The 14,336-nt window shown below is 43.7% G+C and overlaps 1 protein-coding gene across 1 annotated transcript in view; it reads left to right on the forward strand.

Annotated features, from left to right (window-relative positions):
- Nucleotides 1–14,336, forward strand: part of LOC132898574 (disintegrin and metalloproteinase domain-containing protein 12-like) — a 326,512-nt gene that overhangs the window by 242,714 nt on the left and 69,462 nt on the right. Inside the window, exon 15 of the mRNA XM_060940283.1 lies at nt 12,706–12,814. Coding sequence (XP_060796266.1) covers nt 12,706–12,814 — 109 coding nt within the window. The remainder of the gene's footprint in view (nt 1–12,705; nt 12,815–14,336) is intronic.

Below are 14,336 nucleotides of genomic sequence, written 5' to 3' on the forward strand. Positions count from 1 at the left end.
TGTGGAGTTTGCATGTTCTCCCCGTGTCTGCGTGGGTTTCCTCCGGGTGCTCCGGTTTCCCCCACAGTCCAAAGACATGCAGTTAGGTTAACGTGGGGCGGCCTTGGGCTGAGGTGCCCTTGAGCAAGGTACCGAACCCCTGACTGCTCCCCGGGTGCTCTGGTGTGGCTGCCCACTGCTCTGAGTGTGTGTGTGTGCATGTGTTCACTGCTTCAGATGGGTTAAATGCAGAGGATGCATTTCACTGTGCTTGAAGTGTGCATGTGACGAATAATAAAGGTTTCTTCTTATCCTACGTACGTGTATTGCATCACTCTACCCAGTGGAGAATGAGCGTTGAATATGGTTTACGATATTGCACGGTTGTCCAGACAACATGACATCACACGTCAGCGCTGAGGCGAATATTCAATGAGAGAGTTTTCTGCTGTGCATGTGCAGAAGCATGATTGCATAAAAAATGCAAATAGTTTACAAGCAGAAAAACAAAGCCATGGTGTAATGGTGAACACACAGGGCTTAAAATCAGTAAATGTAGGTTCACATCCCTGCTTGGCATATTTAATTTGGGGAAAGTTTTGCTGCGGGTAACTCATTTAAAGTTAGCCAGCCTGTACTGATATTTTGCCGAACCCTCTGTTGGTAAAACTGATGAGTGTACACACACTCTGCTTTTGATCTGTGTAGTCAGTAAACATATTAAAGCAAGCCACAGACCAAAGACTCCTGCTTTCATCAGAAACCATTCGAGACCCTCACTTTTACTAACATAGACGAAATCATAATTCCAAGGCAACATATATCATCAACACTTGACCACCGGATAACGAAATCTGTATCTTTATTTACATAAGATAGATGGGTTTGGATCCGATGCTTGAGTGTGCATGTGACAAATAAAGGCTTATTATTTATTTATTTATTTATTTATAATTTATTTTTTTAAATTTGCTTTTTAAAAAATAACACGGGATGATTTACAAACACATTTTACACTCACTGGGAGCTCTGCTTTCAGGCAGTGCCTAAATATACGCTTATCAAAAAGAAGTATACATCAAGTTCATTTTATTAAGTATACTTAATTAACGTTAAAGTAGATTTCCTTACGTATACTTTTGTGCACCAAGTATACTGATATCAATGTACTTAGAGCACGGGCGATTGCTCTAAGACAACGAGGGAGGCTCAGCCTCCTCTAAAAATGACGAACATCGTGTAGGATGAATTGCGCTAGGCTTATGTTATAGCCGACCTTATAACATTGCTATTTCAGATCCAGAATCATAGAAATATATGTGCTCAACCCAACTACAGTGCGAAATCATTCCGTTATAACTTTCCCCAGTTCACCTAATGTGCGCGTGAGTTTTCCACCCCGTGACAGCGCGATGCAGCCCAGCCTCAGTGGACTTCAATGGCATTTGGGAGCTATGCGCTTTTCAATCTCAAAATGCAAGACGGTTATTGGACAAATACTGCGAAAACGCCCGCCCACGGAGTCTCACGGACTCCCAGCCTCAGTGGACTTGAATGGCATTTGGGAGCTATGCGCTTGTCAATATCAAAATGCAAGACGATTATTGGACAAATACTGCGAAAATGCCCGCCCACTGGGCTCCCAGCCTCACAGTGGGAGGGACATGGCAAAGCTTTCCGCAAGGAGACTGGTGATTGGTGAAAGCGGCTGGATATTTTCTTTGATTGACAGCTTGTTTCAAATATAGACAGGCAGTGGTGAATCTCAGTGCAGTCCCATGCGGATTCGCAAGTGCTGTGGTGTATTGTAAGAGATCAGCTTACCATGGGCGATTGCTCTAAGACAACGAGGGAGGCTCAGCCTCTTCTAAAAATGACGAACATCGTGTAGGATGAATTGCGCTGGGCTTATGTTATAGCCGACCTTATAACATTGCTATTTCAGATCCAGAATCATAGAAATATATGTGCTCAACCCAATTACAATGCGAAATCATTCCGTTATAACTTTCCCCAGTTCGCCTAATGTGCGCGTGAGTTTTTCCCCCCCGTGACAGCGCGATGCAGCCCAGCCTCAGTGGACTTCAATGGCATTTGGGAGCTCTGCGCTTTTCAATATCAAAATGCAAGATGATTATTGGACAAATACTGCGAAAATGCTCGCCCACGGACTCCCAGCCTCACATGGGAGGGACATGGCAGTTTCCGCAAGGAGACTGGTGATTGGTGAAAGCGGACGGATATTTTCTTTGATTGACAGCTCGTTTCAAATATAGACAGGCAGCGGTGAATCTCAGTTCAGTCCCATGTGGATTCGCAAGTGCTGTGGTGTATTGTAAGAGATCGGCTTACATTTCGATTTCATTCATTACATACGGTTTCTACCAGCTTTTTTAGTTTGTATATATTTTCACTGTAAATAAAGTGTAAATATAGTGTTGTCAAGTTTGCTATCTTAGTTCCAGAAATTTCGTTTACTTGAGTGACTGAACTTGAACTTGAGGGGGCTAGTCAGCTAGCAAGAAAGCTGCGCATGGATGCCAAGCATTGCTGATTTAATTTTGGCGAAGCCATTTGCCAGTCTTCCTTTCGAGGAAAAAATTAAAATTAAAGAGCAGGGTAGACCAACGCCTCAAACTGACTTGGTGAAAAAGGTAGGGAATAATACTCGTTCCTTTCAGCTCTCCTGGTCCGAGAAAGTGAATTGGCTAACAGCAAGTGACCCACATCAACAACAGTAAATAGGCTACTTTAGTAATATGTCATGGATGGACCAAAAATATAGAATCTATTTAAAATGTTTATGCTGAGTATGTTATCTTGGAATATATATTTCTCTGGATATGAATTAAACACAGCTACAATTTGGAAAACATTTTTAAACAAAAACACAGCCGAGAACATTTCACACTACAGACCTGGATTAAAAGTGAAGGGTTATCAAAATTGTCAATAAAACATTTCTCAGTCAAAATAAGTAAAATATAGGGAAAGTGTCATTGAAATGTGTGGCACCCAGCTCTATGTTTGGCTCCCCAAGGTCAGTGCTTGTGCCTATTCCAGAACACTCTGCTGTTACTGCTGAGGTTCCTGACAAAGAGCTGCTTTCAATAATGATCAATTTTTAAACAACATGCCACAATTTTAAAATATAAAATGTTAAAATATACCCCCCAACACCACCATCATGTATATTGGACAGTAGGCTAATGGGCCAAAAGAACCTGTTATTTCACAGTTTGTGACCCTGCCAACAATCAGAGGCAAGAGTATGGGCAAAATTGATGTGTTTTTTCTTTTAAAATCTGGAAATATCGTAATCGACCAGCCTCCCCTGTTTGAAAGACTACCAGCTACTTACTACTTACAGTATACTTGTAAGTAAACTAATCTAATACTTCTTGGGACTAAACTGGCCCACTTTTAGTTTATAAAAAGTATACTTTAAGTCTAAGAGAAGTAAACTCTGAGTATACAACTAGTATTTTTTATTTTGTACTGTAAGTATACCACAAGCAAACTTATATATGAATAGTTTACTAGTTCTGTACTTGTAGTCCACTCTTTAGTTTACAAAAGCATACTTCATAGTGTACTGGAAATATACTATGAGTTTACTTGTTTTATACTTTTAGTCCACTTTTTAGTTTACTCTGTAGTATGATTTGTAGTAAACTGGAAATATACTATTGGTTTACTCGTTACACACTTCTAGTCCACTTTTTAGTTTATAAAAGTATACCTTACAGCATATTGGAAATATACTATTCGTATTCCACCCCAGAGCTGACCACAAACATATGGTACATGTAGGTTTAAAAGATGGGATTTAAAACATGCTGCTGTATATCACAAAGAAGCCAATATGTGTGAAAAAGAAGTATTTTATAGGCTACTATCAAAAGGATAAGCACAACTACAGGGCAAGTCCACTTAAACATAAGACACAAATATTTTAATACTTTATTACACTTTTGTTCAGTATATCTTGATCAAAAGTTGAAGTATAAGCTTAATATACTTCGACTTTTCTATATACTTTTCAGTATAAGCCAAGTATACTAATGTATAACTTTATTAAGTATATCTCTGATAAGGAAGGGCAGCACGGTGGTGTAGTGGTTAGCGCTGTCGCCTCACAGCAAGAAGGTCCGGGTTCGAGCACCGTGGCCGGCGAGGGCCTTTCTGTGCGGAGTTTGCATGTTGTCCGCGTGGGTTTCCTAGCCTAGTAAACTAGGCCTAGCGGCCAAAAATATTTTTTGCCTAGCGAGTGGGTCTAGCCTCGCACCATATAAACAAAAACACCGCAGTCATCAAATCGTGCCCGCCAATCACAACGCAATAATTTTGTTTGGATTCTTTGGGCGGGCTTTTGCAGGAGTGACGACAAGGCTGCGCGACGCTGGAGAAAGCGCAACAGGGAAGATGGCTACAGGCTAGTGAACAGCGCACGTTTGACTCCGCTTTGGAATCAGTTTTAGAAGAATTAGACTTGGAGTTTTCGTTGAAACATGAGCAGGAAGAGGCTCTCCGCTCATTCCTTTTCAAGAAGGACGTTTTCGCTGTTTTGCCGACCGGCTATGGCAAAAGTCTGATCTACCAGCTGGCTCCGCTCGTAGCCAAAAGGATGGGGCTAATTTGTGCAGTACGAAGAATTAATAAACAGCTTTGAAACATTACTTTTTGATTGTTTCTTATTTTCCCATTATTTTAAATTTAAGGGAAATTATTTCACCAAACACCACTAAATAAAAACTCTCAAAAACAGTTTAAGCAAACCCTTGAAAAACACTTGAAAAAAATAAGAGTGTATGTTAAGTATGTGGTACAGACTCCAAACTTGTGGTCATTATCTCCAAACTTTTTAATATCTAGAACCTGTTTATTAATTAATACGCATTTTGAAAAATTATTTATTTCAAGGCCTCCCCCACTGCTTTCTGTCGCTCTGACTATGTCACAGTCACTGTTGCGCTGATTGGTCAGAGCGTTGGCCTATACGCACAGAGACAGTTTGAAAGACAGCGGTTTGTTCCTCCTACCCGCTTCGGAAATGTCTACGGATCGAGGCCAAACTAAATATTCACATTTAGTCTGGCTTCCCAGGCTACCGGTTTCCCCCACAGTCCAAAGACATGCAGGTTAGGTTAACTGATGACTCTAAATTGACCGTAGGTGTGAATGTGAGTGTGAATGGTTGTCTGTGTCTATGTGTCAGCCCTGTGATGACCTGGCGACTTGTCCAGGGTGTACCCCGCCTTTCGCCCGTAGTCAGCTGGGATAGGCTCCAGCTTGCCTGCGACCCTGTAGAACAGGATAAAGCGGCTAGAGATAATGAGATGAGATGAGATCTCTGATAAGTAAATAAAAAGTAAACTGAAAGCATACTCTTATTTTTAGTTTAAAAGAGGTATACTAGAAGCACACTTGAATAAACTTCTTTTTTGTAAGGGTACACTCACCAGACACTTTATTAGGAACACCCATTAGGACCACCTGCAGTTTTACGCAGTTCTCTAATCAGCCGATCCCTCGACAGCAGCACGATGCATCAAATCATGCAGATACAAATCAAGAGCTTCGGTTAATGTTCACGATGTTCAAACATCAGAATGGGAAAAATTGTGATCTCAAAGTGTGACTTTCTTTCACTGTGGCATGGGTGTTGGTTTGAGCCAGATGGACTGCTGGTTTGAGTATTTCAGAAACTACTGATCTCCTGGGGTTTTCACACACAACAACAGTGTCTAGAGTTTACACAGACAGAATGGTGCGAGAAACAAAAAAAACATCGAGAGAGTGACTGAGCGACAGTTCTGTGGGTGGAAACAAACGCCTTGTTGATAAGAGAGGTCGGAGGAAAAATGGACAGATGGACAACCGTGGTGAGCTGAAAAGCATCTGAGCAGAAAAGCAACAGCAGAAGATCACGTTGGGTTCCAGTCCTGCAGCCAAGAACAGGAATCTTAGAATCAAGAACAAGTTCCTATTAAAGTGGCCGGTGAGTGTATACAGCTTGGCTTTTTTGCTGCTTGTAAACTGATGGCACTTTTCATGCCGTTATGCCCAGATCAGACGGCAGAAAGAAAGACGCATGCTGCGACCTGCGATCGGTCGGGTGGCGACCGACTGCAGGTGGACACAGGCGTTTTGCGTCAAATCCTTCATTATGGTCAGACGTATTACAAGATGTAGAGTTTTTAAGCTGAATCTTGTCACGAGCCAGCCGGGAACATCTAGGTCCTGATCCGATCTTTCCCTTGTTTTCCCCAAGCTTTCCCCGCGCTGTGGCCAGCACACCTGTCTCTCATCAGCTCATCCGCAGCTCTATATTATACCGCTCAGATATTCATTCAGCGCGGGATTGTCTTCATCTCAGGATATGGTTTTTCGCCCCTTTTTCTCCTCTGGTTTTTGTATTCTGTTATTTTGTTACTCTGCTGCGTGCTGTGGAGTATTTCACTCTTCTGTGGATATCTTTTATTCAGTGCCGTATTAAGCCAATGCGGTGCCCCTGTAGTTTGGCTAACGCAACTTCAAAGCTCTGCGAGCATTTGGTCTGGCAAAGATATTAAGCCCAACCGTTTCCCAAAGCGCGTGGTTGACCCGCATCCCTGAAATGCCTCAGTTTGCTACTGGTCGAAGCCAGAAAAGGCTGTGACGAAGCTTAAACCAGTCACATCACTCTTTCCTCTGACGTATGTGACGCGACGGAAACTGCTTGAGTAACAGGAAGAAGATAAATACCTCCAGGGCTGCTCTTTGCTCCGTTTTCAATGAGAACTTCCCGTTGAATGCTTTCAATACAGCATCTACCGCTGTGTCAAAGGCTTGCCGCTGCTCCATGTTCGTAATGTTTCTAGTGAATGAAGCGCTTATGGCATAGATTCTGTAAACAATCTATGGCTTCCAGTCGCAGTTCTACTACGTCACTGCCTTGAACACGCCTCTACCCAGGGCCGTTGGAGATGCTCAAAGTTGATTGGCTCCTGATTTTTCGGGAGCTTGGAAGAGCTGGAGATAGCTTGCCTTGCCAGACTAAGCTCGCAACAGGCCCCCGTGTTGCGTCACACTTAGGATGGGCGGGCCCAGGCTAGTGCCCCTGGGCACTATACCTCAAGTGCCCCCCACCATCACCACCCTGCGCGCACGCGTTCAGTAACCTCCTGCACACACTCACAAACCTTGCCCTTTGCTGTCAAAAATAGTAGCATATACATAAACAATAGTACACATAAACAAGGTCATTCTTCCTCATTGAAAATTTATTAAGTAGGCTACATCAGCCCATCAAATTCACTGAAAACAACCAACGATATGCATGTAGGCATATTGAAATGTCTTATTCAAAAATGAGCAGCATATATTTGTATGTCTCAATAAAAACCTTCAAAGCATCCATACTCTATTCTATCCATATTAAAATGTCTCAATTCAAAACGTGTATCAATTCAAACAGCATCAGCAATTTAAACAGCATCCATCTATATACAATACAGCATATTCAAATGTGTCAATTCAAAATGTGTATCCATTAAAATAGCATCGATCTAGGCAACATATTCAAATGTCTCAATTCGAAATATAAATTCAAATAACATCCCTCGTCTTCCTTCTCGTCACCATGGTGTGAACTGATCTCTACCTGGCTTAAAGTGGCTTCGCACATACTGTATCCTCCTCCCCGGGGTCTCCCTCGCTCCCATCTTCCTCAAGGGGATCCTCGTCATCGCCGACCCCTCGGCTAACACTGGCTGTGGTTGTAGCATCTCCCCGGCTAGTGCTAGCAGGGCCATCTCCCTCACTAGCATCGCTGATTTCACTAGCTTCGGCTTCAGCGCTGGTAGTGACAGCAGTTGTCGATGTTTTTATAAAAAAAAAGATCTAACACTGGAACATTTTTAATTGCAGCTACACCACGGGCAATTGCTCTAAGACAACGAGGGAGGCTCAGCCTCCTCTAAAAATGACGAACATCGTGTAGGATGAATTGCGCTAGCCTTATGTTATAGCCGACCTTATAACATTGCTATTTCAGATCCAGAATCATAGAAATATATGTGCTCAACCCACTACAGTGCGAAATCATTCCCTTATAACTTTAATGTGTGCGTGAGTTTTTCCCCCTCGTGACAGCGCGATGCAGCCCAGCCTCAGTGGACTTCAATGGCATTTGGGAGCTCTGCGCTTTTCAATCTCAAAATGCAAGACGATTATTGGACAAATACTGCGAAAATGCCCGCCTACGGACTCCCAGCCTCACATGGGAGGGACATGGCAGTTTCCGTGAGGAGACTGGTGATTGGTGAAAGCGGCCGGATATTTTCTTTGATTGACAGCTCGTTTCAAATATAGACAGGCAGTGGTGAATTTCAGTTCAGTCCCATGCGGATTCGCAAGTGGTGTGGGGTATTGTAAGAGATCAGCTTACATTTCGATTTCATTCATTACATACGGTTTCTACCAGCTTTTTTAGTTTGTATATATTTTCACTGTAAATAAAGTGTAAATATAGTGTTGTCAAGTTTGCTATCTTAGTTCCAGAAATTTCGTTTATTTGAGTGACTGAACTTGAACTTGAGGGGGCTAGTCAGCTAGCAAGAAAGCTGCGCACGGATGCCAAGCATTGCTGATTTAATTTTGGCGAAGCCATTTGCCAGTCTTCCTTTCGAGGAAAAAATTAAAATTAAAGAGCAGGGTAGACCAACGCCTCAAATTGACTTGGTGAAAAAGGTAGGGAATAATACTCGTTCCTTTCAGCTCTCCTGGTACAAGAAAGTGAATTGGCTAACAGCAAGTGACCCACATCAACAACAGTAAATAGGCTACTTTAGTAATATGTCATGGATGGACCAAAAATATAGAATCTATTTAAAATGTTTATGCTGAGTATATTATATTGGGGGGTGGCACGGTGGTGTAGTGGTTAGCGCTGTCGCCTCACGGCAAGAAGGTCCTGGGTTTGAGCCCCGTGGCCGGCGAGGGCCTTTCTGTGCGGAGTTTGCATGTTCTCCCCGTGTCCGCGTGGGTTTCCTCCGGGTGCTCCGGTTTCCCCCACAGTCCAAAGACATGCAGGTTAGGTTAACTGGTGACTCTAAATTGAGCGTAGGTGTGAATGTGAGTGTGAATGGTTGTCTGTGTCTATGTGTCAGCCCTGTGATGACCTGGCGACTTGTCCAGGGTGTACCCCGCCTTTCGCCCGTAGTCAGCTGGGATAGGCTCCAGCTTGCCTGCGACCCTGTAGAACAGGATAAAGCGGCTAGAGATAATGAGATGAGATGAGATATTATATTGGAATATATATTTCTCTGGATATGAATTAAACACAGCTACAATTTGGAAAACATTTTTAAACAAAAACACAGCCGAGAACATTTCACACTACAAACCTGGATTAAAAGTGAAGGGTTATCAAAATTGTCAATAAAACATTTCTCAGTCAAAATAAGTAAAATATAGGGAAAGTGTCATTGAATGAAATGTGTGGCACCCAGCTCTACTGCTGAGGTTCCTGACAAAGAGCTGCTTTCAATAATGATCAATTTTTAAACAACATGCCACAATTTTAAAATATAAAATGTTAAAATATACCCCCCCCCCAACACCACCATCATGTATATTGGACAGTAGGCTAATGGGCCAAAAGAACCTGTTATTTCACAGTTTGTGACCCTGCCAACAATCAGCCAGATCAGAGGCAAGAGTATGGGCAAAATTGATGTTTTTTCTTTTAAAATCTGGAAATATCGTAACCGACCAGCCTCCCCTGTTTGAAAGACTACCAGCCGCCACTGAGCTACACGCCTGGAGTCTTTTTATTTTTTTAATTTTCTCTTCGCACAACCACTCAATTGATGTCTGTCCATTTTTCATTTCTACCGCGGTTTTTAAAAAATTGATACATTTCACCGTAGGTGGACTGGCTCAACTGACAGGTTGAGGAAAGGGGGGTTAATGGTCACATAGGCCACTCTTGCTCAGAAATCAGAATTATGATGATTGTTGTTGTTCTTATGAAATTAGTGTTTACATTGAATTATATATGACTATTTAACAATGTCAAGTGTATAACCATTTTAAGTGTACAAACATTCACGAAAAATAATTTTAAAGTTTCTGTCATGTGGTGCCCCCCCCCCCCCCCCCCCCCCCCCCCCCCCCCACTGGCTGTGAGTGGTTAGTGCCCCTGGGCACTGTGCCGCAGGCCCATATAGTTAATCCGGCCTTGCTTTTATTGGGACTGTGAGCGCGTTGTTTTCCCAATGCGGAAGCACTTTGAACTTTTGAACTTCTGAACTCTGTTTTTTGAACTGAGAGCTCTTTCCCCTTGCGGGGCTGCGTTTCTGGACTCCATCATGCTTTTTTCAACCTGCGATTGGTCGCTCAAGCGTTGCACGACCGCCTGCCTCTACATGCTATTCAACCTGCTATTTGTACTGATTGGAAGCGAATCACAGCTGAAATGTGAACAGATCGTGGTCCACTTGCGTCAGCCTGCCTCTACTAAAGACCCTCTGCAACACTCTGCCATTACCTGCGTCGTCATGCATCGACGCAAGACCTGTCTTGCATGTACCTGCGATTTTTTTTTTTTTTTATCTCAGGTAGTAGACAAAAGTAGCTGAAAACTAGTTGCAGCCTGCCGTCTGACCTGGGCATTACTGTTACATCCTGACAGTCTGGACGGCACTTTTTTAATTTAAAAAATGTGTTACAAACTGTGCCAACTTCAGGTTGACATAACACCATTTCACACACACGTGCACATGTAAGTCATAGTATTAATAATAATCGAGATGTTCAAGATTTTATTATTGTACGAAAGTGTGGGGAAAAAATGACAATCAAGAATGAAATACCATTCCTCCTAACCTAAACAATGTCCACAGAATCACTAAAACAACAATGGAAAGACTATGTCCATAAAATAATTCATCTCATCTCATTATCTCTAGCCGTTTTATCCTGTTCTACAGGGTCGCAGGCAAGCTGGAGCCTATCCCAGCTGACTACGGGCGAAAGGCGGGGTACACCCTGGACAAGTCGCCAGGTCATCACAGGGCTGACACATAGACACAGACAACCATTCACACTCACATTCACACCTACGGTCAATTTAGAGTCACCAGTTAACCTAACCTGCATGTCTTTGGACTGTGGGGGAAACCGGAGCACCCGGAGGAAACCCACGCGGACACGGGGAGAACATGCAAACTCCGCACAGAAAGGCCCTCACCAGCCACGGGGCTTGAACCCGGACCTTCTTGCTGTGAGGTGACAGCGCTAACCACTACACCACCGTGCCGCCCCGCCCCCCCCATAAAATAATTATGGAATGAATAGTTACAGATAAGTACTAAACACACACACACACTTCACTTCACTTCACACACAGTTTTCGTTGAGAATTTCCTGTGCGAGTCGCATTTCAGATGACGTCACAGCAATTTCATGCGGCGTCGCTATGACAACTAGCTGTAGTGGAAAATGAACTATTGATACCAAAAGCGAGTAGAGTAGAGTCAATTCGAACCGGTACCATGCAGTGGAAAAGGGCCAATCGGCCACTGATATGGTAAATGTTTTGAAAAAGTAGATATGGTATTGAGACAAGTGTAAAAACTTCCATCCGTTATCCGTAACCACTTGTCCTATGCAGGGTTGCAGGATCCAATCCCAGCTGACTATGGGTGAGAGGCAGGGTACACCCTGGACAAGTCAACAGGTCATCACAGGACTGACACATTAGACAAACAACCATTCACACACAGTCAATTTAGAGCCTCTGATGCCCCTTTTCCACCAAAGCAGTTCCAGGGCTGGTTCGGGCCCAGTGCTTAGTTTGGAACCGGGTTTTCTGTTTCCACTGACAAAGAACTGGCTCTGGGGCCAGAAAAAACGGTTCCAGGCTAGCACCAACTCTCTGCTGGGCCAGAGGAAAGAACTGCTTACGTCAGCGGGGGGGCGGAGTTGTTAAGACCGACAATAATAACAAGACCGCGAAAGATCTCCATTTTTAAGCGACGAGAAGCAGCAGCTGTACAAACGCGAAGTCATCCATTATTATTATTGTTGTTGTTGCTGCTGCTTCTTCCATGTTGTTTTTGCTTTGATATTCGCGCCAAGGTTTATGCAAACATAGCGACATAACTGACGTATACAGCGACGTAATGACGTGGCTTCCCTTAGCACCGCGAGCTATGGAAAAGCAAACTGGCTCTCAGCTGGCTCGCAAGTTGAACGAGTTGTGAACCAGCACCAGCACTGAACCAGCCCTGGAACTGATTTGGTGGAAAAGGGGTATAATTAGCCTAACCTGCATGTCTTGGACTGTAGAGGAAACCTACACAAACACAAGGAGAACATGCAAACTCCACACAGAAAGGCTCTCATCAGCTACTGGGCTCGAACCCAGAACCTTCTTGCTGTGAGGCAACAGCGCTAACCACTACACTACACTACCATGCCGCCCAACTGTAACTGTAATACAAAGAGAAACTTGGAGAGTTTGGGGTCACCTTTTAAAATTTGATTGAACTTAATGAACCGTCATGTGGTCAAGTTTGGGGTCACATTGCAAAATATGCTCGCAATCACAAAATTAACTTTCCACAATATAATAAACATTTCACACTCACGTCACGTTTCTAACAAACAGAGTGTGAAGGTTATAGGGAGTAATTGTAAGCTTATGGGTGCGCCTTTCTGTGTGTGTGTGTGTTGTAGGTGCAAAGCCAGCTCCAGGCATCTGTTTCGAGAGGGTGAATTCAGCCGGAGACCCCTATGGCAACTGTGGAAAAGACTCCAAGGGTTCATTCGCTAAGTGTGAAGCACAGTGAGACTTTTCTTTCTTCCTTTCCATAAATAGAATAATGAAACGGAGAAGCAAAAGTAAGAAAGGGAAAAAAAAAAGAGTGCTTAGCATCATTTTATTTCTACTGTTATTACTCTTTGACTTGGTTTCCTGTATGTACAAAAGCCTACAGTTTCCTGTGTGTGACAGGGACAGAACAAAACGAAGCAGCAGATGAACCAGTGCAATTTACATAAACAGGAAGCACTTGTTGAACATTTTGTTCTCTTAGGAAATAGATTGGCAGGTACTTCAAGTACTTCGCTGATCACTAATCACTTCCTGATGAATGTAATTGCCCAAATTACTCAAGTGGACACTGATAGAGGGCAGAGGGAGGTGGAAAGAAGAGAGCTGATTACTCATTCACCAAAAAATCTTCCCCTCTCTCTCTCTTTTTTTTTTTCTCTCCTTGCTTGACCACTCACCAGGACATGCCTAAAAATACATATGTAATTGTGACACCCTGGTGTGCATAAGGAGAATCAGGAAGCAGGTGTTAGAGAGAATCGTGCTGCATTTTTTTTTTTAAATCTCCATGCATTTCAGCATAGTCAAGTTAAAAAAAACCCAGAAAATAAAGTATAACTCCTTCCTAGCATTCGGAGAACACGTAAGGGAACAGTTTAGCGAGTGTACAGGTGAGCATCATATTGAAAAGATCCTGCCTTTGATTCCGCACATATTTAATGATGAAAATAATCTAAAACATTTATGATGACAACAGGGGGCAGCACGGTGGTGTAGCGGTTAGCGCTGTTGTCTCACAGCAAGAAGGTCCGGGTTCGAGCCCCGTGGCCGGCGAGGGCCTTTCTGTGCGGAGTTTGCATGTTCTCCCCGTGTCCGCATGGGTTTCCTCCGGGTGCTCCGGTTTCCCCCACAGTCCAAAGACATGCAGGTTAGGTTAACTGGTGACTCTAAATTGACCGTAGGTGTGAATGTGAGTGTGAATGGTTGTCTGTGTCTATGGTGGGGTTTACATTAGACCGTATCAGCGGATCATCAGATTAATGTTTTTAAAACGATTAGCATGCACACAGCAACGCCAATACATGATTCGCGTGCACACAGCAACACCAATACACGGATACGCTCGGCTCCGCAGGCATCCTGCGCTCCAAATCACTCCGCTCTGAACAGCGAGTGCCCTCTGGAGGGTGCGCACTCCGGCCCTGCGCAGCTCACAGATCACGCGAGTGAAGTGCACGAGCAGTGATTCGGGACTGAGCTGCTGTGTGTGTGATCCTAGTGCATATCAGGCATGCGCGTCACTTACCACTTGCAAGACCAACATGGCATGACCAACGCCAGTGAATCAGGAAGGTGGATATCACAGTGACGTTGTCCAATGACGATGCCAGCTAGAGCTCAGCACAGCGTATCCGCGTATTCTCAATGTTTACACAGCACCGGACCAGACACGATCTGGATGGAATACGTGGACCCTGGCAGATTCCCGTTTCCCGGTGTTTCCAGGCGTTTTAATGTAAATGGACAGTGCATC

Source organism: Neoarius graeffei, chromosome 14 (assembly GCF_027579695.1).
Source record: "Neoarius graeffei isolate fNeoGra1 chromosome 14, fNeoGra1.pri, whole genome shotgun sequence".
NCBI lineage: Eukaryota > Metazoa > Chordata > Actinopteri > Siluriformes > Ariidae > Neoarius > Neoarius graeffei.